Source organism: Pelecanus crispus, chromosome 12 (assembly GCF_030463565.1).
Source record: "Pelecanus crispus isolate bPelCri1 chromosome 12, bPelCri1.pri, whole genome shotgun sequence".
NCBI lineage: Eukaryota > Metazoa > Chordata > Aves > Pelecaniformes > Pelecanidae > Pelecanus > Pelecanus crispus.
This window is the reverse complement of record NC_134654.1, coordinates 6,390,883-6,417,081: the sequence shown is the minus strand read 5'-3', so window position 1 is coordinate 6,417,081 and position 26,199 is coordinate 6,390,883. Positions and strand designations below refer to the sequence as shown.

The following is a 26,199-nucleotide window of genomic DNA, read 5'->3' as shown; positions in this document are numbered from 1 at the left end:
CCGCCGGGGCCGCCCCGCTCCGCCTCCGGTGCCGCTCCGCGGCCTCCCGCCGCCAGGGGGCGTGCTGGCGCCTCAGCGCGGAGGGGCCCCGCCCCTCTCGCTGCGCCGTCCAATGAGCGCGATGTGTTTCAGCGGGAAGGGGGGGCTAGGCGGAAGCAGCCCTCTCGGCTTCCGGTGGCGGCGGGCGCCATGTCGGAGAGGCGGCCGCTGCGGCTGCTGGGGCTGCACGGCTACCGGCAGAGCGAGCGCCGCTTCCGTCAGCGCACCGGCGCGCTGCGCAAGGCCCTGCGTGGCCGCGCAGAGCTGGTGGCGATCAGCGCGCCGCACCCCGTGCCCGGCGGCGGCGAGGACGACGACGGGGACGACCCTCCCCGCGGCTGGTGGTTCTCCGGCCCTGGGACCTTTGAGGCGGGGGAGGTGGCGGCAGCGCCGGCGGGGCTGGAGGAGTCGCTGTCGGCCGTGGCAGCGACTCTGGCAGAGCACGGGCCCTTTGACGGGCTGCTGGGCTTCAGCCAGGGTGCGGCGCTGGCCGCCATGGTGTGCGCCCTGCGGGCCCGCGGTGACCCCCGCTTCCCTGTGGCCTTTGCCATCCTGGTAGCCGGCTTCGCCAGCCGCGCCCCAGCCCACGGCCACTTCTACCGGGAGCCAATCACCCTGCCCACACTGCACGTCATGGGCGATGCTGATGCCGTCATCGCCGCCCCCCTCAGCAGGGAGCTGGCCCAGCACTTCGTGGAGCCCGTTGTCCTCACCCACCCCGGCGGGCACTTCGTCCCTGCGGCTGCACCACAGAAGAAGGCCTACCTGGACTTCTTGGACCGTTTCTGCCCTGGACAGGGACAGGCTGAGCCCACGGGGGCTGAGGTGGTTTGATAACAGTCTCTGTAATAAATGGGGTTCCAGCAAGCCACGTGCAGCCTGCCATCTTGGTGAACCGTCACTGTGTTTCCATGCCCTCCAGACGGGCCAAAGAGTCCTCAGCAGCTCACTGTGCTGCTCTCCAGTGTTAACACAGGGCCAGGCTAAACGGTTCTTTGTTACCTCCCTTTTTTTTGCAACTTTGTTGTATGCATGAGTGTGCAGGTATGATGGTGAGGGGTTTGAGGACAGGAGGGTGACACTGTCTGTGTGTGAGGTGCTTTCAGAGACTTGAATAGCTGTTCAAAAGTAGGGTCCCTCAGCTCGGCCACAGGAATTGTCTGTAGAGCACACAGCTCCTGCAGCTGTTATACCCCAAAGATTAGTGTTTCTAATATTCCTGGTGAAAGCTGTTAAGCCAACCGTCCAGCTGGTCTGGGTCTAGAAAATCCTCTTGTCTCCCTGGCAGTGCCAGGGCTGGTGTTCATTTCAGGAATGAAATGTCTGCTGGTTCAGCATGCATGTGTTTGGGAGACTTTTGTATTTTCCTCTGTACAAAGTGCCTTTGTGAACAAGAAAAGCTTGTCGCTAAGTTTTTGGTTCTGATGTTTTCTGGAAGCACACAGAAATCTTTATTGTTACAACTGCAGGCGACCTGTGTGACTGCTGCTGGGGCAGGCTGGGCTCTCCAGCCTGCAGCGCAGGGGTGTTGTGCCCCGGGCTGTGCTGGCGGGGCTTGTCTCTAACCACGGCTTTCCTTGGGGGTGCAGCGCAATGTAGTTGGTAAAACAGAGGAATTGGATGAAACGTCTGACTTTGCCCCCTGCTTGCGCAGCGCTGGGAGCTGGGGAGCAGCCGGGCAGCGTGGCGTCGGCACTGCGAGGGGCAGAGGATGCTGTGGTGCAGGAGTGGGCCCGGGGACAGAAGCGCTTTCCGTGTTTGCTCAGCCAGGAGCAGGCCTGGGAGCTGTTGAGGGTTAAAACTAACCCAGCAGAAGCGAGCGGTCCTCACGCCTGTGAGATTTTGCTCTCTGGTTTGTTGCTGGTTAAGCGGCAGCGTGACGGAGACAGTGGTAGGAGGCTGTGGCCCGTTTCCCTGCAGCCCAGCCCCGGGCTGGCCTTGTCACAGGGGGCTGGCGGGGCTCGGGCAGCACCTGCCCGCTTTGCCGCCTCGCAGAACGGCACCGGGTGGGCTGGGTCGCATCTGTGTTGCCTGCTCGGGTGATACGAAGGCGTGGGGTGGCTGTCACCCCTTGGGCACCACAGCGGGGATGCCAGAGGCCGTTTTTGAGGGGGGGTTGCAGCCTGGGGCTGCTCACCCGGCTGCAGCGGCCGCTCTGGGGAGCAAGGCCAAACATGGGGGCCGGCTGTGACAAAGCACCAAAGCCTTTGTCTCTGCCGCTCCCCGCACCCGAGCGTGCGGCTGCTGGGGAAGGATGGCAGCAGACAGCGCTTCACCAGCCCGCTGTTAGCTGTTTAATTATCGCAGAGCTACAGCTGCTGCGGTGCTCTCCCGTGCTCTCCCGGCGCAGCATCTCACCCCCCCGCCCGAGCGGCTCCACGGGACGGGGCGGAGGAGGCACCGCAGCCATGTCCGCTCACCGCGGCCGCTGCCGAGCGGCGCTGCCCGGCTGCCAGCCTGCACTGCGGTCCCGCAGCCGCCAACCGGCATTTTGGGGGAGGCACCGCCGCAGCTCGGCGGTGTTGTGAAGGGGGAAGCAGCCCAGGCGTGCGGTGAGTGAGCAGAACGGTCCCGGCTCTGCAGGAAGCCCTCTCAGGTGGGTGTTGAGGGATGGGTGACCTGGGCTGGGGTGCTGCAGTACCTGCCTCCTCTTCGCAGGGTGTGCAAAAAGATTGCTCCTGCCAAGTGGCTCCTGTACCGATTTAAACAAATTAATAAAAACAAATAAATGCGACCCTCGTCCACGGGAGGTGCCTGCGTGAGCAGCGGAGGAAGGTCGTGCTCAGCGCCTGCTGCGATGGGAGGAGGGAAGCGGCTCCTGCAGCTGTCACCGCGTGTCCCTGTCGGACGGAGGGGTTTGCCCTGGGAATCCTGCCCTCCGCCTCATTTTCCGCTGGTGAGACGCCTTCGTGCCGGCCCCTGCCTGCCCCTTGCAGATCCAGGTCTCTTCCCGTGCCACTGTTCTTGGGGCGCAGCCGCCCTCGCCAGCTGCCTGCGGAGCTGAGCCTGGAGACGAGACTGACCGAAGGCCTCCCACCCCTCGCTGGGCTTGCTGTCTGGGGGGGTTCCTCTTCCCCCACCCTGCGTGGCCCAGGGGAGTTGTTTTTTCCCCCAAAACAGCGTGTGGTGGTTGCAGTCCCTGAGCGAGGGGCGCTACTGGGAGGGTGATGGAGCAAGCCCGGGCTCCAGGTGGCAGCCGTGACTCTGGTCCGGGGCATGGGGGGCCCTGGGGACGGCCACCGGCATTACCCAGTGGCACCTGGGTGTTTTGGCAGGGGTGAGCTTCACCCCTTTGCCCCATGGATGGGGCCTTTTCCATCCCCCGGCACAGCCATCGGAGCCCATTGCGTGGCCACAGTGCCAGCCCCAGCTCGCCAGGAGCCTGCTGTGGGCACGGGGCAGGGCTTTGCTCTCTCCGACCCGGCTGAGCCGAGCCCCCAGCGCTCTGCCAGTGTCCCAGGGAGGGCAGGAGAAGACCAGCACGAGCAGAGACGCTGCCAGCACTGCTGCCTCCCCGCAAACACCCACCGCCGCCTCCCCAGCTCCCCGCGTCCCTTCCCCCTGCGCCGCTGCTGACTCAAGCCCTCCTCCGCCGCCCGCCGTGCCAGCCGCCCGCGCGGGGCTCGCCGGGCAGGAGCTCCCGTGGGCAGCGCTGGAAAAAGCGACGTCCCCCGTCGAGCCTGGCATCGGGTGCAGATCTTGCTGGGATTTGAGCCTTACTCATCTCACGCTCTTCCTCCTCTGTCCCCACGAGCGGGGCCTGGTGCAGGCGGCTGGGGAGCGGGCGCTCGGGGAAGGTGATGTGTTTCGCAGATGGTTATACAACGCGGCTCCCCCCCAGCCTGCCCGGCTCCTGCCTGCGCGGAGGCAGCGGCACGGGCAGGGGAAAGCCGGGGGCCATCCCCGGGGCCATCCCCGGGCCCCGCCGCCGGAGCGGGACCAAGCCATTGGGAACAGCCCTCCCCTCCCTGCTTTGCCCGCAGAAGCTTCCAGTTGTGGCTGAGTCACTCCTGCTGTAGCTCCTTCTCTCCTTGTTTTGGATGGAAGTTTTCCATGGAAACCCACGCTGGGCCGGGCCCCGGGCTGGGATAAACACGGCTGAATCACAAAAGGCCGTTTTCGCCAAGAGCTGTCAGATGGCAACAACAGCGCGTGCGGCCGGGGCGGCAGGCGGCTGCCCTGCCTTTCGGGGGGCGGCAGCAGCACCTCTCCCCGCGCCCCCTGCCAGCCTCACCGGCTCAGCCCCCCTGGCCCACCCCAAATTCCAGGGATGCCAGCACGTCACGGGTGCCCCTTGGCAAAACCCGGAGCAGGTCATAGGCTTTAACCAGAAGCTAGTTTTTGGGGCCACGTGCTCTCCCAGAGGTGCACAGAGGAATTCCGGATGGGGAGAGCCCCTCGGGGACCCTCGCTGCAGCCCAATCCTCAGCTGCGAGGCTCTGTAGGGTCATGGCTGCTGGAGGTCCCCAGGGAAGAGCCTTCCACCCTCCCGGCCGTGCACAGGGATGCTCGCCGAAGTGCCGGGAGCGAGGCCGAGGTAAGGCAGCGTTTGTGCCGTGCCCATGCCCCACTGAGCGTCGTCCCACCGTAGAAATGACAAATAACAGCTCGGCCGTGGCAGGCGCCGCGTTCCTCCCTGGCACCGCCGCGTTCCTCCCTGGCACCGCCATCACCTCTGCGCTGAGGAGGAGCACGGGAGCTGGATGGCCTCTGTCCCCTGGCGCCGACAGCTGGCCCCAGGCCCGGCGGCTTGGAAGCGCTGTCGGAAGCTGAGTCCCGGTGTCAGAAATCCAGGATATTTTTAAGGACTCTGGAAGAAAAGCTAGTTCCAGGGTGTCAGCAGGAGAGATTTGGCCTTCAAAACAACAACAGCGCAGCCGGAGCCTTCCTGGGGCCGGCGCGTGGGGTCCGAGGGGGCACGGTGAAGCCCATGGGATGTGTCCCCTCACCCGGGGATGCTCTGGAGGGGATCCAGATGCTGCTGTGGCCTGGACCTCGCCGCGCTGCTGCTGCCGCTGCCCACCCCGGGCACGAGCAAGGAGGTTTTTCCGGGGGACGGAGGGTGGGTTTCATGGCCACCGGCACCTTGGCAGCACGGCTGCGCTGGGCCGCGGTGCGCTGTGCTGAATGCAGCTGCGGATTTACCTGGGTGCTGGCGGGGCCGCCCAAAAATCCCTTTCCCGGAGGTGTGCGGCACACGGCCCTTTGCCAGCGGTGGCCATGGAAAAAGCGGGAGCGGGAGGCAAAGGGGTCCAGCAGGAGATGGGGCAGCGCACAGCGGAGACCCGGTGCCTGCCCTATCCCCTGCCCACAGCTGCTCTGCGGCCCCGCTGGCCCCCGGGGACCTGGCGGTGACCGTGCCCGTGGGCGAGGGCAGGGCTGTGGGTTTCGGGACCCCGGTGTGTGGGTGCTGCGAAGGGGGCTGCTCTGACCTGGAGAGGGGGAGCGTGGGCAGGGGGTCCTGCCTGGCACAGCCCCTACTTGGGTTTAGGTGGCACCCAGTGGGGGCCTGGGGATGCCCGTGGGAGCCCCGTGCTGGGGCTACACCCCCCCCGCCAGGCTGCAGGTCCTTGTTTGGGGGCTGTGCCCCTGTCCTGCCACTGCCACCCTCACCCCACCTGCGCCTGGCCCCCGCCGGTGCCCCCCCGCACCCACCTCCACGGGATTAGGCACCCCCACCCCTCTGGGGTCTCTGCAGTCACTGCGCCCCTTCCAACCCCCCACCCTGGTCTCTGGGGCTTTGGGTCCCCGGTGCCCCCCTGCGAGAGGCCCTGCCCGGCCCGGCCGGCACCAGTCGCCGCCGGCTGCCGAGGGCCCGGTGCCCGGTGTCGGGGCAGGCCGGGCCGCTCTGACTTCGCCGCTCAGGAATCTCCTGGCCGCGCCGGGCGAGTTGTGCAACCTGCGACCGCCCCCGGCCGCCGCCCGCCCCGTCCCGTCCCGTCCCGTCCCGTCCCGTCCCGTCGGGCCGCACTCAGTGCCCGCCGCGCCAGCCCCGCCGCCGGGCCGCGCTCCGCTCCCGGGACCGGCCGCTGCCCCCCGCCCCCCGCAGCACCGCGTACACCGGCGGGGGGGGGGGGGGGGGGCGGGACGGGACCGCGGCTGCCGACGCGCTCCGGGAGCCGCTTCCAGATGCGGCGGGACGAGCCCGGCGGGGGCGGCCCCGGGGCCCCTCCGGGAGGGCAGGTGAGGGGCTGCGGGGCGTCGGGGGGGGGACCAGGATTTGGGGGGTGGGGGGGGTGTCACGGGGGAGTCCCCGCCGTTCCCGCTGCCCGAGGAGGAGCCGCTCGGCGCCCGCCCCCCCGAACAGTAAGAGTTGATGTGCGGCGAGCTGCACCCTGCATGTGAGCTCCTACTGCCCCGGGAGGCGGGCCGCCCCCGACGGGACCCCCGCCGCCCCCTCCTCCGCCGCCTCCGGTACCCCCGGCGGGTCGGGGGGGGCCGGTGCTGCCCGCGGTGCGAGTGCGCCGGGCCCGGCGACCATGGCTGTAGACTGTTACCCCCCCAGCGGCACAGTAACAATCTAAAGCCACGGTCGCCCGGGCGGCGTCGGGGGGGGGGGACACACACGGGGACACGGCGGGGGGGGGGGCAGCCGGTGCCTTGGCGACGGCGAGGAGGCGGCCCCGCCACCGCAGCGAGCGCGCCCGACCCCCACCCGCGGCGCGGGGGGGGAGGGGGTCCCGGTGCTGGGGTGCGGGGGGGGGGGGGGGGAGTGTCTGTAGCATCCTCCCCCACACCCCCCTTCCCCGCCCCCCCCGCCCTCCCACGCGTGTCCGCCCCGCCGGGGGGGGACCCCCCCTACCTGGGCTGCAGCGGGAAGGGGGGGGGGCGTCCGCCGTGGGGGGCTCGTTGTCTGCGGGGTGGGAAAGAGAGAGCGGGGTCAGGCGTGCACCGGGACACCCACCCCCCCCCCCCCCCCCCGCCACGCCGCCTCCCCCGCGGCGGGGAGCGCTCCCCGACGGCTCAGCACCACGGACAGCTCCGCCCCCCCCCCCGGCGCTGCGGCGGGGCCGGGGCCGGTGGCGGGGCCGGTGGCGGTGGCGGGGCCGGTGGCGGTGCCGGCGGTGGGTCATGCTTCAGTAGCCATGACTGTAGACTGTTACTGTCCTGTCCCTACGCAGCAGTAAGCAGTCTAGAGCCAAGGTGCCGACGCGCTGACTCGGGCTCTCCTCGACGGGGTCTCCGCGCTCTTCCGACGCCCCGGGGGGCAGCAGTGGGGTGAAGGCGATCGTCCCCCCAAACGGGCTACGGGGCTGGCAGCACCCGGGCGGGGGGCACCGGGGTGCGGGGGAACGCGAGGGTGATGTCTGTGTGGTTTGGGGGGGGGGGGCGTGCGGGGGACAGCGGCACCGCGGGATGGGGCTGGGGGGGTCCCGTCGGGGATGGATCCGGAGAGGCTCGGAGCGGGGGACAGCGGGCGCCGGTGTCACCCGCAGCGGGGGGGGGGGGGGGGGGGGGGACACGGACACACGGATGCGCTTCGTCACCTCTCCCCGCCCCCCCAAGCCCCCGCAAGGTGCGGGCGGCCGGGCCCCGCTGTGCCCCCCCCCCCCCCGGGGCGGCTCCGCGCACAGCGCCCGCCCCCGCGCACCGCCCCCGCCGCCCCCGCCGCCCCCCGCCGCCCGGCCCCGCACGTGGGGCTGCGCCAGGCGGCACCGCGCCGCCCCCGCCCGCCGCAGAGCCCCCCCGGCCCGGCCCGCTCCCCCGGTCCCGGTGTCCCGTGTCCGCCCCCCCCCCCCCCCCCGGGGCGGGCAGGTGCAGCGCCCGGTGCGGCGGGGCTCCGCTGCCCCCTCCCGCCCCCGCCCCGGGCCCCGTCCCTGCTTACCTGCGGGCCAGCCCCGCCGGTGCCTTACCTCCCGCCGGCCCCCGCGCCGCCCGGGCCGGGCCCGGGGCCCCGCGGCTCCCGGCGGGGGACGGCGCCGGTGGCGGAGCTGCGCTGTCCGCAGCGCGCGGGGCTTTTATAGGATCGGGCTCGTAGTAACGGGGATCTCGGCTCATTCATAGAAAAGCATCAACCTACACAATGACGTGAGCGCTACGTCAGCGAGGAAATTTAGGGAACGGGAAGACGCTACTATTTATATCGGCGCGGGGGGAGGACAGCGGCCCGGAGCCGGGCAGGGGGTCCGGGCTGCACCGGGACCCCGGCCCCCCCCCGGTCCCCGGCTCCCCGAGGTGCGCAGGGGAGCAGCACCCGGCACCCCCCATCCCTCCTCCACCTGCCCCCGACCCGGCGCCCTGCGCCCATCGAGGCACGAGCAGAGGGGCCCGTGACCCCGAGGGCTGCGGCGCGGGGCACCCCCTGCCCCAACCCTATGGTGTCCGCCCGGGGCACCCACGGGGGCCAGGGGCACCCATCGTGTGTCCCCCCCCCGACCACCCCACTGGGCCCAGCGCATGGCCTCGCAGCGTCACCGTGGGGCTGGCGATGTGGGGCTGCCTGAGCCCCCCCATCATGGGAAGGGGTTGCGCAGGGCCCCAGGGGTGCCCACACGTGGGGACCAGCCTGGGGGTGCCCCTTGCCCCCCCTGCACTTCCCACCCACGGCGATGTCCTGGGCAGCACATCCCGCCTGCCCCCAGTGAGAACCCCCAGCCCTCCGGAGCCACGAGCACCCATGGGTGCCAGCGCAGTGGCCTGCAGGAGGACGGGGCAGCACAAAGTGGGGTGTGGGGTGAGTTTAAAGTGTGTGGGCGAGTTTAAAGTATGGGGGGGGCACCCCACTGCGGCACCGAGCTGCCCTGACCCCTCCGGCCTCGCAGCAGGGCCTGACCCACGCTCCCACTGGGGCTGGGCCCCCCCAAAAAAGGCATTGGTGCCCCAGAGCTGGGCAGGTTGTGGCTTTGGGGGTGAATTTATTTTGCCCCCCCCCATCCCAAGTGCCAGCCCCACCCCAAGGTGGGCCTAGAGCTGTGTCCAGGGGGATGTGGGGAAGATCCTTTTTCCCCCCCTTATGCATCCATCCATTTTTTGCCCCCCCCCCCCCCCCATTCCTGCCGAAGCCTTCTGACCTCACTCTGCTCTGGCGAAGCATCATACCGGTCGCCACAGCAACAGCGGCGTTGTCATTGACAGCAGCATCCGCGCCCGCCAGCATCCGCCGCTGCGCAAGGCCGCACGCTGCTATGGGGGGGCCCAGGCTTGAACCCCCCCCACCCCCCGCTCCATTCCTCACTTACACCCCCAAATGCTTGTAAAGTGGTTCAAGGAATGAGCCCTCCCAAAAAAAAAAACCACACCAGCATCCTTCCCATCCTCCATCAACCGCCCGCCTTAGGGTGCTGCCACCCCCCCCTAGAAACCCCCCAAAACTCTTTGCCCCCCCCACGACGATATAGGGATGCCCCCCCCACTTTTTTATTTTTCCCACGCAGGACCGGTGCCCTCCCCGTCGGGGCTCTCCGGTTTGGGAAGGGGCGGAGGGGGTGTGGTGTGGGGGGGGTGTTGCTGCCGCAGCGCTCCCCGCCGCAACCGTGACTCAGCCCCGGGATTAGTCAGCAACCGGGGCCGGCCCACTCGCAACCGGCTGCGCAGCTCCGCCACCGCCCCCTCGGGGGGCCGCGACCCCCCCCCTCCCCACGCCCCGGGCCCCCGACGCGCACCGGGGTGCGCGTCGGGGGCCCGGGGCGTGGGGAGGGGGGGTCCGCGGCCCCCTCGGGGGCGGGGGGGGGGGGGGGGGGGGGGGCACATCCCGGAGCGTGGCCCGCTGCTGCCATCTCGTGGGCTTTCCACTAGCGGCTGCAGCCGCGTCCCCGTCGCGGGGGGAGAGTTTAGAGGGGGCCCCCGCTGTTGTGGGTGGAGAGGGGGAGGTCACCCGTGGGGCTTGCAAAGGTAAAGGTGGTGGGGGGGGGGGGGGGCGGGGGGGGGGGCTGGTCGATGAGGAGGATTGAAGATGTTGGCCCACGGAGGAACTGTCGCCTTGCTGGGATGGGTGCCCTTGTTTGCCCGAGCATCGCCTCACAAGGAAGGGGTTCCCATCACCCCGTCAAGCATCACCCCACAAGAAAGGGGTCCCGCTGCACCATGAAGCATCACCCATAAGGGAAGGGGTCCCATCACCCATCCAGCATCGCCCCACAAGGAAGGGTCCCATCACCCCACCGAGCATCACCCCCACAGGGATGGGATCTTCACCTGCTTGGGTGTCACCCTACAGGGAAGGGGTCCCGTTGCGCCATCAAGCATCACCCCACAAGAAAAGAGCCCCATGAAACATCACCTTGCAGGGATGGGTGTCCTTGTGTGCCTGAGCATTGCCCCACAAGAAAGGGGTCCCATCACCCCACCGAGCATCACCTGAAAGGGAAGGGGTCCTATCACCCCACAAGAAAGGGGTCCCATCACCCCACCGAGCATCACCCATAAAGGAAGGAGTCCTGTCACCCCATCAAGTGTCACCCCATCAAGTATCACCCCACAGGGATGGGTTTTTCACCTGCTTGAGTGTCACCCTACAGGGAAGGGGTGCCGTTGCTCCATCAAGCATCACCCCACAAGAAAAGAGCCCCATTGCCCCATGAAACATCACCTTACAGGGACAGGTGCCCTTGTTTGCCTGAGCATTACCCTACAAGAAAGGGGTCCCATCACCCCACCGAGAGTCACCTGAAAGGGAAGGGGTCCCCATCACCCCATCAAGTAGCACCCATAAGGGAAGGGGTCCCATCACTGCATCAAGCATCACCCCACAAGAAAGGGGTCCCCCTGCCCCATGAAGCATCACCTTGCAGGGACAGGTGCCCTTGTTTGCCTGAGCATCGCCCTACAAGAAAGGGGTCCCATCACCCCACCGAGCATCACCTATAAGGGAAGGGGTCCCATCACCCCACCGAGCATCACCCCACAGGGATGGGGTTTTCACCTGCTTGAGTGTCACCCTACAGGGAAGGGGTCCCATTGCTCCATCAAGCATCACCCCACAAGAAAGGCGTCCCGCTGCCCCATGAAGCATCACCTTGCAGGGACGGGTGCCCTTGTTGCCTGAGCATTGCCCTACAAGAAAGGGGTCCCACCACCCCAGTGAGCATCACCCATAAAGGAAGGGGTCCCATCACCTCACCAAGCATCACCCCACAGGGATGGGATCCTCACCTGCCTGAGCGTCAGCCTGCAGGGAAGGGGTCCCGTCACCCCCTCAGACACCGCCCCACAAGAAAGGGGTTCCACTGCCTCAGGAAACATCACCCTGCAGGGATGGGTGCCCTTGTCTGCCCAAGCATCACCCCAAAAGGAAGGGGTCCCATTGCCCCCTCCAGCTGACAGGGAACTCATGAAGTTCAACAAGGGGAAGTGCAAAGCCCTGCCCCATGGGGAGGAACAGTCCCAGGCACCAGGATGTCCCGGGGGCCACCTGGCTGGACCGCAGGTCCACAGAAAAGGCCCTGGGGGTCCTGGTGGACACCAAATTGAGCACCAGCCAGCAAGGTGCCCTTGGGGCAAAGGAGGCGAATGGTGTCCTGGGCCGCGTTGGGAGCAGCGTTGCCAGCAGGGCGAGGGAGAGGATCCTTCCCCTCTGCTCAGCGCTGGGGAGGCCACTCCTGGAGCGCTGGGTCCGGTGCTGGACTCCCCAGTATGAGACATGGACGTACTGGAGAGAGGCCGGTGAAGGACCCCTAAGAAGGGTAAAGGACTGGAGCATCTCTGCTCTGAGGAGAGAGCTGGGACTGCTCAGCCTGGAGAAGGCTCAGGGGACCTCATCAATCATGTACCTGGAGGGAGGGTGCAGAGAGGATGGAACCAGGCTCAGTGGTGCCCAGTGCCAGGACTGGGGCAATGGGCACAGAGAGAAGCACAGGGCTTCTCTCTGAACATCAGGAAACACTTTTTCACTGTGAGGGGAGCACTGGCACAGGCTGCCCAGGGAGGTGGTGGAGTCTCCATCCTTGGAGATATCCAAAAAACATCTGGGCACCCGGCTCGGGGTGGCCCTGCGTGAGCAGAGGGTTGGATGACGACCTCCTGAGGTCCCTCCCAACTTCAACCACTGTGTGATTCTATTCCTCACGCACCTGAACATCACCCCAGAAGGAAGGGGTCCCTGCCGGCCCGCCAAACATTGCCCTGTGGATATGGGTCCCCTCATCCACCTGAGCTTCACCCCACAGGGAAGGGTTCCTCAGCCACCTGAGCATCACCTCTCTAGGAAGGGGTGCCATCACCCCACAAGGAAAGGGTCCCCTCACCCTATCAAGCATCACTCTACAGAGAAGTTTCCCTTGCCCGCCCAAGCGTCACCCCATAAGGAAGGGGTCCCACTGCCCCATCAAGCATCACCCTGCAAGGAAGGGGTCCCCTGGCCCACCCCAGCATTGCCCCGCAGTTGGTGCAGCAGCCACGGGCTGGCGGGGGGCTGTCTCATACCAGGGGGCCCTACCCATCCTGCCACCCCACAGGGGTCCTGTCACGTTGGGGGGCACCGGGCGCCCCGGGAGCACCTGGCAGGGTCCCGTGGCTGCCCCCAGCCTCGCTTCGCAGAGGCAGGGCTCAGCACAGGCAGCCCCACAGCCCTGCCTAATTCCGGGAGCGGGGCAGGAGGTGGGCAGCACCAATCCACGCCCAGCCTGGAGCGGCTCAGCGCTGTCATGAGTTTCACGGCCTCAGCCCGGCACAGGAGGAGGAGGCATCCATCCCCCTGCAAGCACAGGGGCTGCAGCGGCGAGGCGCGGGGGGCTGCCGTACCCCGGCACCGCCGGGAAAATGAAGTGCGAGCTGCCAGCGGGGGCTGCAGGCTCCTGGCGGTGCCGGATGCGGCCCGGCTGGCCAACACGCCGTAATCGAAGACATGTGTGTGGGCTTTGGGGAGAGGCTGCGCTGGGAAACAGGGCCCTGTGGAGACCGGGGGGCTGTATCCTGTCCAAAAGCCCAGGTCCCACATGAAGCCAGGCATGCGAATGCGATCCAAACCACAGCTGGATTTGAACCGAATCTCCCAGCATCTGGGCTAATTTGCTGCAACTTTGATTGATCGTGGGGAGGGGGCACGGGCGGGAGACGCTCCAGCTCAGACCTCCCAACAGAGCCAATGACTTAACCAGAGCTGGTTCCAATCTGCTCAGCACATTGAGGCGAAAATGCCCCTTTCCCCGCGCGCTCCTGTTCGCCGGCACTGGCTCTGCCTGCGGCCCCGCAGCCTGGCCGTCCCCGTCCCTTGGGGCTGAGCGTGTGCTGTGGGTCCCCCAGGGAGTCCCGGGCAGGTTTTGGGCTCTCTGGGCGCAGGACACGGCCGCAGAGGCCGGGTCGGGCCTTCTGGGGCTGGGGCTCACCTTGGGGTCCCTCCAGAAGGCAGAGCGGGGCAGAAGGCAGGGGGGGGACACATTTGTGGATCCAACCCCCCTCCACCTGCCCCAACCCCCTGCGGGCACCGACCCATCCCTCTGCTCCCACGAGAGGCTGGGAATGGGAGAGGAACTGCGAAAGAGGGTGGAAAAGGTGAAGTTTTTTCCATTCCCCCCACCTCGGTCGCTGCCCCGAGGGCTCGGCGTCACTCAGCAGGTAGCTGGGGCAGCCCGGGGTCCCGGCCGGCCCTGGGGGAGGCAGCTGTCTGGGAGCCGCTCGCTGCCGTGATTTATACAGCACAGCCCCATAAATTACCGGGACGGGACGGAGCCCGCGGGAGCCATCGCTCACAGCGACGTCCAGAGCTCGCTGCCAGAACCTGAAACACTTCCAGCCGTTAATTGAAGAGGGAAAAAAAAAAAACCAAAAAAACGGGGGTGGTGGTGTGGGGAAATTAGTGTCCGGGGAGTTGGGATTAAACCATGGCTCTGTAATGAGGAGTCGCCCGTGTCCCGCTCTCAGGATCCCGATGCTCCCTGTGGGCACGAGCCCAGGATGGGGAGCGGGGAGGGGGATTTCTGAGCCGGTTGCCTGGGATGTCCCCACCGCAGGGTCCCCACGGGCAGTGCCACCCCGTCCCGGTCCCCGGGAGTGAGCTGGAGCACCCTGGATCCTATGGGAATCGGAGGGTGAGTTCCAGATGATTGATGGTGAGCTGGGACGGCCAGGGTTACCACTGCTGAGCACCCATCCTCTTTTCTCCCAAGTTCAGGGCTGGCCAAACCCTGTCCCAGCCACCGTCCCCAGCTCCCAGGACCCCATGCTGGCTCCCACTCACCAAGGGACCAGGGTTATGGGGTGAATCCCCAAAAACACCCAGGCTGGCCCCAGCCAGGAGGGATGGGCCAACACTCGGGGTGCCCTGCTCCAGTCAGGGGGTGCCAGCGGAACCCCCCCAGGATTAGCGGCTGGCCCGGGGGTGCCCATTACGCTGCTTTGCTATACAAGGAGGTTGTGCAAGAGGCTGCGGCCGTGAGAAAGGAGAAGTGAAAGTGCGAAGCGAGAGGCGGCTCCCCCTGCGCCAAGGAGGGGGGGGACCCCAGGCTGCACCCCTGGCCCAGCGGCCTTTTCGGGTGCGGCTGGAGGGATGAATGGAGGGGAAGCGTGGCGCTGCCTTCCCCCTCCTCCTCCTCCTCCCAAACCACCGCAAGCCCCTGGCCCACCCCGAGCCGCCGCCGCCGCACATCTGGGCGCCAGGGCTGCGCCCCCCCCCCCCCCCCCCCCCCCCCCCGCTTTCTGCCTTCCCCCACCAGCAGCAAATTAGGCCCGGCTGCCTTCCCCCCCCCCCACCTTCTCAAAACCCTTCCCCACATCACCTGCACGCATTTGGGGGTCCCCCTTAAGCACCCTGCGCTGATAGCACCCACCCCAGCTCCCCCACCCAGCGGGTGCTGCCCCTTCCACGTGTGTCAGCACCCATCCCTGGGGGTTGGGAGAAGCAAAGGCAGCAACCCATCCCTAGCGAGGACGCTGACCGCACACGTTTTACCCTTCCCCATCGCCCGCCCCGTCGGGTCCCACCGAGCACCTGCGCGGGGGAGGAGCCGCCGCCGGTAACCGGCGGGGGTGGAGCGCACCGGGAGCCGCTAGATGGCGCCCTGCGAGCGGTACCGGGGGGCGGGGGGGGGGGACGGGGACATCAGACTTTGGCTGGAGCCATCGAGGGGGGGGGCCGGGCTCCCCCCTCGATGGCTCCAGCCAAAAAGCTGCTGTCCCGAGGATGGAGGACCCCCGAGGGGACGGCGGGGGTCGGGGCGGGAGGAGACCGGGAGAGTGGAAAGCGGTGTCGGAGAAAGAGGAGGAGACCGGGATGAGGAGGGAGGGGAAGAAGAGAAGGAGGGGGGGCCCGGCTTGTCGGTGCCCCGCCCGGGGATGGGAGGAGGAAAACCTCCCGCCGTCCCTTTAACAGCCAGCGGCGCTGCTCGGAGTTCAGGCCGGGGTCAGGGGGAGTTCGCAGCCCGGGTTTCACCTCCGAGCTGGCGGCGTCGGGAACCCCGAGGAACCGCTGCTGCTTCTTCCATCGCCGCCTCCTCCTCCTCCTCCTCCCGTTCCGTCGGACCGGCCGGGAGCGCGGGGTATGGAGGAACAGCAGCAACAGAGGAGGAGGAGGGTGGAGGGGAACAGCAACCGGCGGCGGCCCCCCCGGGGCTGAGCCATGAGAGTTCACCGAGACCTCGGCTGGTTGGCGGAGGCCACCGGGCGCCCAGGTAAAGCAGGGGTGGTGGTGGGGAGACCCCAAAAATTTAAAAATAGGGTGGGGGGAAAAAAAAAAAAAAACAAAAAAACCCAAAACCAAACCCAAAACCCAAACCACCAACCAAACTCCAAAAAGCAGCTCCCGCACCCACCTGGGAGCGGGGAACCGGTACCGGAGAGGAGGCGGGGAGGGGAGGTCCCGCTCCCCCCTCCCCGGTCGTCCCCCCGCTCACCTCGCCCGGAGGGGGGGAGTAGGGGGGAGAGGAAACGGGGGGCGCCTGGGGGGGGCACGGGCCGGCCGCCTCCCGGGACCGGGGCGCATAAGAACCGGGGAGGAGCCGCGGGGAGCCGGGGCAGCGGCGCTGCGCAGGTAACGGCGGGCGGCGGCCCCGGGGGGGGGGGATGCGGAGGGGTGGGGGGCACCGGCCCGGTGTCCCCCCCCCCCCAAACCCCCTCCGCTTTCCTCCGGCAGGTGGGCGCGGGGGGGGCCGGGGCGCCGGCGGGGCCGGGGCGCGGCGCTGGCGGCGGCGGCGGGTGATGTCACTTTCTCCAAAAGCCTCCGGGGGTTTTCACCCCCCTCCCGCCCCCCCGGCCCGCCGAGAAGCGAGCCCCCATATAAGCGGTGGCACCGGCCAGGCGGCCGCGCAGAGCGGCCGGGACGCGGCGGCGTGCGGGGCTGGGGGCTGAGCCCCGACACCCCCCCCTCCCCTCCCCGTACCCCCCCCCCCCCAGCCCACGCGTGGGCTGAGCCCCCCGACGTGCAGGTCGACACCCCCCCCCTCCACGCGCGGGCCGAGCGCCCAGGGCCGGTTGCGCCGCTGACGGGGCGGTTGTGTTGCAGGGCGGCGGGCGAGAAGCGGGATGCTGGACGCCATGGAGGTGCCGAGCCACTCGCGGCAGCTGCTGCTGCAGCTGAACACGCAGCGCACCAAGGGCTTCCTGTGCGACGTGATCATCGTGGTGCAGAACGCGCTCTTCCGCGCGCACAAGAACATCCTGGCGGCCAGCAGCGCCTACCTCAAGTCGCTGGTGGTGCACGACAACCTGCTCAACCTGGACCACGAGATGGTGAGCCCCGGCATCTTCCGCCTCATCCTCGACTTCATCTACACCGGCCGCCTGGCCGAGTGCGAGCCGGGCGGCGAGCAGAGCCTGGGCGCCGTGCTGGCCGCCGCCAGCTACCTCCAGATCCCCGGCTTGGTGGCCCTTTGCAAGAAGAAGCTGAAACGCAGCGGCAAGTACTGCCACCTGCGCGGGGGCTACGCGCCCTACAAGCTGGGCCGAGGGCTGCGCGCTGCCACGCCGGTCATCCAGGCCTGCTACTCGGGGACGCCGCGGCCCGTGGACCTGCCGCCCGTGGAGCCGGCGGCGCCGCTCAACACGCAGTGCGGGGAGCTGTACGCCTCGGCCGCCCAGGGCGCCCCGCTGCACCCCCACGGGCTGTGCCCGCCCGAGCGCCACTGCTCGCCGCCCTGCGGCCTCGACCTCTCCAAAAAGAGCCCCACCGGCCCCTCCGCCCAGCTCCTGCCCACCGACCGCCTGCTGCCCGGCGAGCCCCGCGAGCCCTCGCTGCCCCCACGGCACGACAGCCCCCCAGTCAGCGCCGGCCTCCTGGCCGGCCACGCCGCCGCCTACAAGGACTCCCCACCGGGCGGCGAGCCGGGGGGGCACCCCCACGCCCCCGACCCCTTCCGCAGCACGCCGCCCTGCGCCGAGCCCCCGCTGCCCCGTGCCGACGGGCGCGAGCTGATGTACCGCTGGATGAAGCACGAGCCCCTGGGCCCCTACCTGGACGAGGGGGAGGCGGAGAAGGAGCTGGAGCGGGAGGAGAAGGCCGAGTCGCCGCCCGCGGCGCCGCAGCCCCGCTACCCCAGCGTGGAGAGCAATGACCTGGAGCCCGATAACAGCACGAGCGAGGAGACGGGCAGCAGCGAGGGCCCCTCACCCGGCGACGCGCTGGACCGCTACTGCAACCACCTGGGCTACGAGCCGGAGAGCCTGGGCGACAACCTATACGTCTGCATCCCCTGCGGCAAGGGCTTCCCCAGCTCCGAGCAGCTCAACGCCCACGTGGAGGCCCACAACGAAGAGGAGCTCTATCACAAGGCAGCGGCCGAGCAGGCCGTGCCCTTCCTGGACAAGGGTGGCCCGGGCCTGGGTGACATCCTGCGGCCCTACCGCTGCTCCTCCTGCGACAAGTCCTACAAGGACCCGGCCACGCTGCGGCAGCACGAGAAGACGCACTGGCTGACGCGCCCCTACCCCTGCACCATCTGCGGCAAGAAGTTCACGCAACGTGGCACCATGACCCGCCACATGCGCAGCCACCTCGGCCTCAAGCCCTTTGCCTGCGACGCCTGCGGGATGCGCTTCACCCGCCAGTACCGCCTGACCGAGCACATGCGCATCCACTCGGGCGAGAAGCCCTACGAGTGCCAGGTGTGCGGCGGGAAGTTCGCCCAGCAGCGCAACCTCATCAGCCACATGAAGATGCACGCGGCCGGCCCTGACGGCAAAGCCAAGCTGGACTTCCCCGACAGCGTCTACGCCATGGCCCGCCTGACCGCCGACCAGCTGGGGCTCAAGCAGGAGAAGGCGGCCGAGCTGCTCTCCCACACCTCGCACTTCCTCAGCGACCCCAAGGCCATGGAGAGCCTCTACCCGCTGGCCAAGTTCACGGCCGAGCACCTGGGGCTGAGCCAGGACAAGGCGGCCGAGGTGCTGGCGCAGGCTCCGCACCTCCACGCCGAGGCCGCCCGGACCATAGAGCGATACTCGCCCCCCTAGCGCCGGCTCGGCCGGGGGGTGGGGGGGGCCGCCGGGCTCCCCTCGCTGCCCCGCGTGGAGCTGGGGGGGGGGGGGGTGAGAGGCGGTGGGTGCTCATCCCCCGGTGCTGCCGATGGCCCCGGAGAACTCGCTCGTAGCGGAAGGTCCCATGAGAGCTGCCCCGGGACGGCTGGACGGCACGTCCCGCCATGAGCGCCCCGGCTTGCCCGGGAGAAGCCGATAATTCAGGGACTGACCTCGTGGCGCGGCCCCTCCTTGCTGTGGGGGGCTGCCGGGCCCCCGGCACCGGGCGCGGGAGCGAAGCACAAGCTGTGAGGCCGGGCTGCGCCCCGAGGCTTTGGAGGACATGAGCCCGCTCCTTACCTCAGGGCTGTCCCCGGCACTGTCCCCCGGGCCGGGGGACGCCCTTGGCAGCCACCCGCGACACCCCGGCCCCGTGGCGGGACCCGCCAGCGCTCGGCTCTGCTGCGACGGGACCCGGACTGTGCTGCCTCGACCGCCGCGGGCCCGTGAGTAGTTCGTCTGTGGCGGCCGGAGCGACGCCTCCGAGCTGCCGGCGGCCGTCCTGACCGGGAGCGGCGAGCGTGGCTGTGCCGGGGCTGGGGGTGTGCGTGCCGGCCAAACCCCCCCGCGGCCATGCTGGGAGCTCGGGGACAGACTGACGGAGGGGGACGGTGGGGTTTGAGCAGAGGGCGTGGGGTGGGGGGACGGCGGTCGGGTCGTGCCGGAGGGGGCCGGGGAATCGCGATGCTCCTCGCCCCGGAGCAAGCACTGACCTCCCGGCCCAAAACTGGCGTCTTGGCCGCCGGCATCCCGTGTTTTCGGGAGGTGGGGCAGGGCCTGTCACAGACTGAGCCCCTGGGCCCTGCCCCAGCAGGCGCCTCGCCATCAGGGATGCCCGGGGGGCCCCAGGGGGCCCAGGGACCCGGCGGCTTTGCCCTCAGGCAGCCACTTGCCTCGATTTTTTTTTTTTTTTTTTTTTTTTTTTTTTTTTTTTTGCCAAAGATGCCCGTCCCCAGCACGGCCGGGCTGGGCCGGGGGGTTCACGACAAAGACAAAGCGGCCTGGTTTGTCAGCTACGGGGAGGTGGGCAGGGGCTGCGGGAGGGGGCCGGGGGGGGCCGAGCTGAGGGAGGCGAGGGGCTGCCCCCGGCTGGGCTGCGGTGACCCGGGGCCGAGGCCCACCGCCGGGCACCCCTTGCCACTGCCGCACCCCCTCTCCTGCCTTCTGCTCGGTGCGGGCAAAGCCCCCGCCGGCCTGGACCCCCCCGGCCCGTGCCCTGATCCCTCTGCCTGGGGCTAATGTGAAGCTTCTCCCCCGCCCCCCAAGCCCCCTCCTCTCCTTTGCACACGAGGCCCCGGGGCGGCCGCCAGCAGCGACCGTCCCCGGCCTCGCAGCCACTGTGCCTTAGCCTGAGCCGGCCGCTCCTGCCCAGGTGCCCCCCTCGCCCCCCCTGGGCTGCCCAGGTCCCCCCCCAGGGCTCCCCAGGGCCGGCAGCGTCCCTCCGGAGCTGCCGTGGGGTGAGTGGCGGCAGCAGCACCCAAAGCACAGCTGGCAGCGCCCAGCGGGGCCGCCGGCCTCCTCTGTATCACGTCCGATTTGTACACGGGCTCCTCGCCCTTTTTTTTTTTTTTTCTATAGTCGAAACCAAATGAGCAATAAAATGACATTAACGTGCGTGGCCTCGCGTCCTTCTCTGGCTGGTGCGGGGTCAGCACCGAGTGGGGCTGGGAGGTGAGCCCGGGGGGCACAGGCTGTGCTGGGTGGACACGGTGGGTGCGGAGCTGCAGGGAGGGGAGGCAAGGGGCTTTGCCATCCGTCTGGTTTGCCCAGAGACCCCTTGGCTGGGGGGCAGCGGCAGCTGCAGGTGGGATGGCGCTGCCGTCGTCCTTGCGAGCGCAAACGTGTCCCGCTGCGGTCCCTCCCCGGTGCCCCCCGCGCCCACCCCTGCCCCAATTTTTACAGCAACGCGCCCGCCAACGGCAAAGGAAACAACACGCTGCACAGAGAAGTGTTTAACACTAAAAATTATTAAAACCAGCTTAACAAAATAGCCTGAATGCGGCCGCCTCCCCAAGACATGGGCTCCCTGCGGGGCCTCGGGGCAGCAGCCTGGCACGGATGGCCCCAGGCACGGGGTGCTCAAGCCAGCGAGTCCCCGCTCCGCTCGCCGTTCTGCCGGCTGGTCTGCAGCAAGACCTCTGTCCCACGGCCGAGACCGTGGCACGGCAGAGCTGCAGGTCCCTCCGAGCTTGTGGTACCCCAGGATGGGCCTTGCAAAGCAGCCCTGGGGCAGCTCCATTAGAAAACAAAACATTTAAACACCCGGTGTTGGGGAGAAGGCAAAGTCTACAGGCAGCGCGGTGCTGCACGCGGCTGTGGGCACCGAATCGGGGCGTGGGTGTTGTGTGCGCTGTGGCCCCGGGTGGGCTCAGCCACGTTGATGGCTCCGTGCGCCCTGCAGCAGGTGTGGGCACCCCAAAGTCTCTGTCGAACAGGCTCTGCCCCGCAGCACAGACCCTCCTTCACCAGCAGCTGTCCTGCACGGTGCCCTGAAGCTGGGACATTTGTCCGGCACAGGTTAGTGAGCACAACCCCGCTCGTCTCTGTCGCTGTGCAGCCCCACCGCAGCTGGGCGCTGCCAAGGCTCCAACCCCGGCGTTGGCCCTCGCCGTGAGGCCGGGTGGCCGGCGCAGGGGTAATGCTGGGCTTCCTGATGCAGACGCTGGGTCCGAGCCACCCACGCAGGAAAGAAAAACGCTGGGCTCCGTCCTACTGATTCCTCTGCCACCTTTGACGCTTCCCTCCCACGGCCGCGGCGCCCCGGCAGGGACCGGGGATGGCCTTGGGGTCACTCCCACCCTCTGCTCATGGGACTGGGACTTGACAGAGCTCCAGGGGCTCTGGTTCACGGGTTAATGCTCCCTCTTAGCTTCTGTATCTGGCGTGTAACTGGGCCGGGGATGGGACACTTGGTAATGGGACAACGCGTGTGCGGGGGCGGGGGGGCGCTCAGCAACACCCCAACCCTGTACCAGCTCCTGGCATGGTATGATCCAGTGACGAGGCAGCGGGGTCCCTTCTCGGCTCCCTCCACAGCGAAGGGGCAACTCGAGAGGGGACTCTCCCAGCTGGGCAAGCAGTGGGGGGACCGGGTGCTGCCCCGGCTCTCTCCAGCGCTGTGCAGCCCCAACAGCCAAGGGTAGAAGCTGGATCCCACGTGCAGGAGGAGCCCGTGGTGATGTGAGGATACACGGGATCTGTGGGACAGCCGGTCCTGGGGTCCTTGGAGGATTTTGTTAGCCTCACGCTGAGTCTTGGGTCAAAAATGTGTCTAAAAGTAGTGGGGTGGGATGAAGGGGTGGGGGAGGAGGGAAGGGGCAGATAATGGCTGGGGTGGGCAGGGGAGCAGAACAGAAAGCAGCCGTGGGGGAACTGGGGGTGGTGTTCAAAGCCTCGCCCCAGCAAAGCAGGCAGGGCACACACCTGAAAACTAGCCCATACTGAAGTCCGAAATGAAACTCAACAAGCAAACCCTGCACCAGGGAAAGGCCAAGCACCTCTGCAAGCAGCATGCCCCGCGTGGGGCGGGCGCAAGGTGGGGAAGGGGCTGGAGGCCTGGGGCTGCCTGGGCCACGCAGGACGAACAAGCTGGGGCAGGAGGGAACCTGCCCCTTGAAGTCCACGGCCTCTCCGAGGGGCACGAACTAGACGAAGCAATCCCAAAGTCTGCGCTGGCGCGTCCCTGGTCTCTGCCCTACGCAGCCTACAAACCCAAAGAGTCACTGACTTGTGACTCAAGCTCTCTCAACCAAGCAAACCAAGCAAAAGGCTGGCGATCCGGCACGGGCTCACCCAAAGCCTCCCTAGCCAGTGGGGCTCGCCAGCTCCGCTCTGGCACTGCCCAAAGGCTGGTGGGACCCTCAACGGCCCAGCCTCCACGTGAACCATCCACAGCAATGACCTTCCCAGCTGGTCTGCCCTCGGGGAGGGGCCCTTCGCAGCATGGCCATTCTGGGGTGGGTTGAAGGCGTTTATTGTTCGTGGTGGGCTGGAAGGCGGTGGCGGCGTGCGGTGAGGGCTGCCGCTGAAGCCGGTCTCCCACCGTAATAGGCTGCGTGACTCGCTCAGGGGCTGTCAGCCCCGCTCGGCCCCCTCAGCCCTCCTGGGCCCACTTGAGGAAGGTGGGGATGTCCCGCACTGGCACGTTGCGGGTCAACGCTTTAACTCGCAGGTTCCGGTCGTCCGTCAGCAAAACCACTTCCCTGAGCAAACGGATGGGATCGTCTGCAACGAGAGAGCGAGCAGTGTGAAGCTCAGACCTCCCCGCTCTGCCCCAGCCCTTGCACCCGTCCCACACCGTGCTGTCCCCATGCTGCGACACCCTCACCCCTCGCATCGGGTGTTGCACCCCAAAGCACGGCAGGGCCGCCCGGCGCCCCAGCGGCACTCCCAGCTCCCCGCTCCCTGCCAAGGCTTCCCCGGCGCGGCTCGGAGACAACACTTCATCTCGAAGGCCGCCTTCTCCCCGCCCTGCGCTGGCTGGGGGATGATTTGTGATCTCTGCCTGCGGCCCCAGGGCCAGGAAGGCTGGCAAGCAGCACCAGGGTCCCATGCTGCCCGCTGCCCGCACAGGGTGCTGCACCGCGCCGCAGGCAGGGAAGAGGAGGTCCCTCTGCCTGACCCAGGCCAGGAAGATGGCCCGCGACCCTGGCTCCAGCAGGAAGCTGGTGCTATTATTCTGGTGAGCTCATTATAAGATCTAAAACCACCCCTTATTTTTTGCGAAGCTTTTTGGAGTCGCCACTGACACCAACGCGTTTCTGGCTGGGGCTCAGACAGCCAGAGAGAGAGTTGAAGCCTGAGAAATAACCGAAGGGATCTTGCCCCCAGATGGATGAGCTGCCCCGCACGCAACGCGCCGGGCTGGGATGTGGGAGCCACGCTTACGTGTGTGCGAAGCAGGGGAAGCATATGGGGTATGTGTAAGCAGCTGGGTCCTGTGACCAGAGTACTGTTCCTATGAGCACAGGAAACACAGTGCCTCCGAGCCAGGACGGGAATGGAAAAAACAGAGTTTATGGGAGCCCAACATGGGCCTAGATTGGCTGCGTGGGGAGCGGCAGGACAAGGGGAAGGGGAGGGTGGCCAGGAACGCGGGCTACAGTCACGGTGTCTGGGCTGAGGATGTCGGGGCGAGCGCCCCGGCCGGCCCGTGCCGGGAGGAAGGGGAGCGGGGGCTCGGTGGGAGGGCAGGCCTGGGGCCGAAGGCTGCCGAAAGCGTGATTGTGAGGTTCTGTGCGGACGCTTTAAGAAATGTGTAACAATAAACATCCTCTGCTCCGTGCTGGTGACGCGCCTCCTTGTTACAAACCAGAGGCTGTCAGCTTGTCAGGCCCCATTCCCCATAATCCACATGATTTCAAAATTCAGCATCATTTGCACATAAACATTTGGTGACGGTTTCTCTGTGAATCTGACAAGTTAAGCTGCTAAGAATTCGCGCTGACAAATGTGGGTTGATTTCTTGGGCAGCTGCTGATGTGATTCCCATCCCCACTGCCCTGGCAACAGCCCGGGGACTGTCTGGTCCCAGCACACGTGGCTGATGCCAACTGGGCATCAGGAGGGGAAAAGGGCCCTGGCCAGGAGGCCCTGGGGCTTGCGGGGAGGAGGCTTGTTCTGGCCCTTCATCACCACTCCTGGCATCATAAAATTGCTCGGTGGACATTTATGGTGGGTTTCTCACAGGCTGGGGCATCCCCAGCGCAGTGAGGTGCGCATTTGGCGGTGCGGTGAGAGAGCCACAGCCTAGGGCTGAGCAGAGGCAGGAGGTGGCACCTTGGTGTTGAAAGAGGCAAAATGCGGGAGGGATTGGCTCCAAGAGCCGTGAAAGAGAAACGAGAAGGGTCCGTGGGATGCAACAGGGAAGGGACAAGGAGGACGTGAGGATGTTCTACCTTTGTTGGAGGGCATGAAATCCTTGGCCTTGTCATTGCAATAGTGGAGGCAGCAGGACAGAATCAGGTCATCATTGTTTCCCTGGAAGAAAAGGGCACCGTTACCCCTGGCAGGAAAAAACCCTGCAACCCCATCACCCCGATTTCTGCACTGCCCTCGAGACACTGCCGCAGCTCAGCAGAGAGCAGGGCTGCTCGGAGCTGGAACACATGCAGCCTGCAGGAGCCTGCTCAGCCGCCTGCAAAGGTGGGGCCAGAGCTACCCCTGCCCAGAGCTCACGCACCCCAGGGTGCATGGTTTCCCCCAAGGAGGCATTGGTGAAGAGCCTCCAGCCCTTGGCATCACTACCTCTGCGTCCCGGCCTCCTGGGGCCGGGATGTCCCTTACCTGCTGCCCCGTGGTGTCTTCGCTGCGGAAGGAGATGGACTCCAGCTCGTTGCCTCGGCTGGTCAGAGCCCTCAGGCAGTTGTCCCGGCTCTCGAATCGCTCCTCCAGGAACTCGATGGACTTCCTGGCTCTCTCCTGCACTTGGCGGGCATAGCCTGCGGCCCGGTGCTCCATCTCTGGGCCCTTGGCCAGCCCATCCAGCTCGTTTATCACTTCAAACAGGAAGAGGAGGTACAGTTACTATGGGACAAGGTGCTCCCATGACCTGCTGCTGGAGCACGCAAGTTGCCAAGGCCTCGGGGCCGGGGCACTGGGAGCTGGCTCAGGAAATCTGGGTTCAGCTGCCGCAGTGTCCCTGCACTCCTGGACTTGGCTGCGGGTCTGGAAAAGCTTTGCTGCCTTCCACCTCCGTGGGTCACCTGGCTCGGCCCTGAGAGGGCAGGCACCTCGCCCCTGCAGCGTGTGGGTAACACTCCCTAAGGGCATCTCGCTCTGCTCTCCAAAACGCCAGGACCACCACCGTGCCCCCTGCCCCACCACTGATGGCACCTCCCTGTGTGCCCGAGGGTGTCAGAAAACCAGAGTTTCCTGCAGCCCGCTCCTCCGCCTCCGAGCACAGCGATGGCCAGCAGCACCATGCCTCCCACCCCGCATTGCACTGCCTGGCTCTGCACCTCTCGGCTCCCTGTACTTATTTTCAGACACAAAAAGCTGCTGCCCTCCCGCTGCAGGGCTGCACACGGGAACAGGGTCATGCGTGGGAGCAGGCAGTTCCCACTCCGGCACTGTTTCCTGTGCACGTCCTGGCCCTATTTTCCCCACCTGAAGCTGCCGTCCCAGGGTCCCGGCAGGGGACACGCTCTCTCCAACACCTCACCCATCTGGGTTCGCACATCTGTCCTAACACATGCTGCTCGAGACGAGCCTGCGCCTGGGATTAGGCAGATTCCCAGCCTGTTCGCCTTAACTGGAGCCTGTCAAACCTTAGAGCCTCCTGTACTGCTGCCAAAAGGCTGGGAACCCCAGCCGCTCCGGCCCCCCAAGCCCAGGAGAAGCCCGAGGGACCCCAGCAGAGCCCCAGGAGGGACCCACTCTCCGGCGCCGGGGCTGCTGGAAGAGCCGCTCCGTCGCAGAGCGAGCGCGCGTGTGCGAGCAAGATGCCGCCGAGGCGGCTAGCGGCGAGGCCGGGCACACAAGCGTGCGGCCAGATGTGTGCACGAGCGTCCTTGCCTGCGATCGTGCACAGGGCTGCGTGTGCGCAAGGCCGGGCACGCGAGAGAGCTGGTGTGCACGTGTGCGCGAGGGAGCCTCTGTGTGCACAGTGTGTGTTTTAGCCATGGCTTCATTTCTGAAGATTGTTTCCGAGCCTGGAGCCAAGTCCTGAGTTCAAGTGGGAACTATGCATTCCTTGGGGGTTCGGGGAGAGAGCTCGGGGTCTGAGGCCTCTCCCCAGTGCTGTGAATCACTGCCCAGGGAGCCTGCGTGATCGCTCTG

General features: G+C 67.4%; 3 protein-coding genes across 4 annotated transcripts in view; 2 read left to right on the top strand and 1 right to left on the bottom strand.

Annotated features, from left to right (window-relative positions):
• The first annotated feature begins 189 nt into the window (after window positions 1-189).
• Window positions 190-1,276, top strand: OVCA2 (OVCA2 serine hydrolase domain containing). The gene has a single exon (XM_009490986.2). The coding sequence runs from the start codon at window positions 190-192 to the stop codon at window positions 871-873; it is 684 nt and encodes a 227-aa protein (XP_009489261.2). The 3' UTR covers window positions 874-1,276.
• Window positions 1,277-15,529: 14,253 nt separating this feature from the next.
• On the top strand, window positions 15,530-18,357 carry HIC1 (HIC ZBTB transcriptional repressor 1). The gene is made up of 2 exons (XM_075720099.1): window positions 15,530-15,581; window positions 16,412-18,357. The coding sequence occupies exons 1-2, from the start codon at window positions 15,530-15,532 to the stop codon at window positions 18,355-18,357; spliced, it is 1,998 nt and encodes a 665-aa protein (XP_075576214.1).
• Window positions 18,358-21,955: 3,598 nt separating this feature from the next.
• SMG6 (SMG6 nonsense mediated mRNA decay factor) overlaps window positions 21,956-26,199 on the bottom strand; it is a 114,586-nt gene continuing 110,342 nt past the window's right edge. For both annotated transcript variants that reach the window (XM_075719674.1, XM_075719675.1), the window contains exons 17-19: window positions 24,706-24,917; window positions 24,318-24,399; window positions 21,956-22,644 (exon numbers count right to left, since the gene is read on the bottom strand). In XM_075719674.1, the coding sequence (XP_075575789.1) occupies window positions 22,514-22,644; window positions 24,318-24,399; window positions 24,706-24,917 (425 nt within the window). In that variant the 3' untranslated portion in view covers window positions 21,956-22,513. The remainder of the gene's footprint in view (window positions 22,645-24,317; window positions 24,400-24,705; window positions 24,918-26,199) is intronic.

Bases quoted from the DNA above. Each gene is read 5' to 3' on its own strand.
- HIC1 (XM_075720099.1), top strand. From the start codon at position 15,530: ATGAGAGTTCACCGAGACCTCGGCTGGTTGGCGGAGGCCACCGGGCGC. The intron at 15,582-16,411 runs GTAAAGCAGGGG...GTTGTGTTGCAG, and splicing joins GGAGGCCACCGGGCGCCCAG to GGCGGCGGGCGAGAAGCGGG.
- OVCA2 (XM_009490986.2), top strand. From the start codon at position 190: ATGTCGGAGAGGCGGCCGCTGCGGCTGCTGGGGCTGCACGGCTACCGG.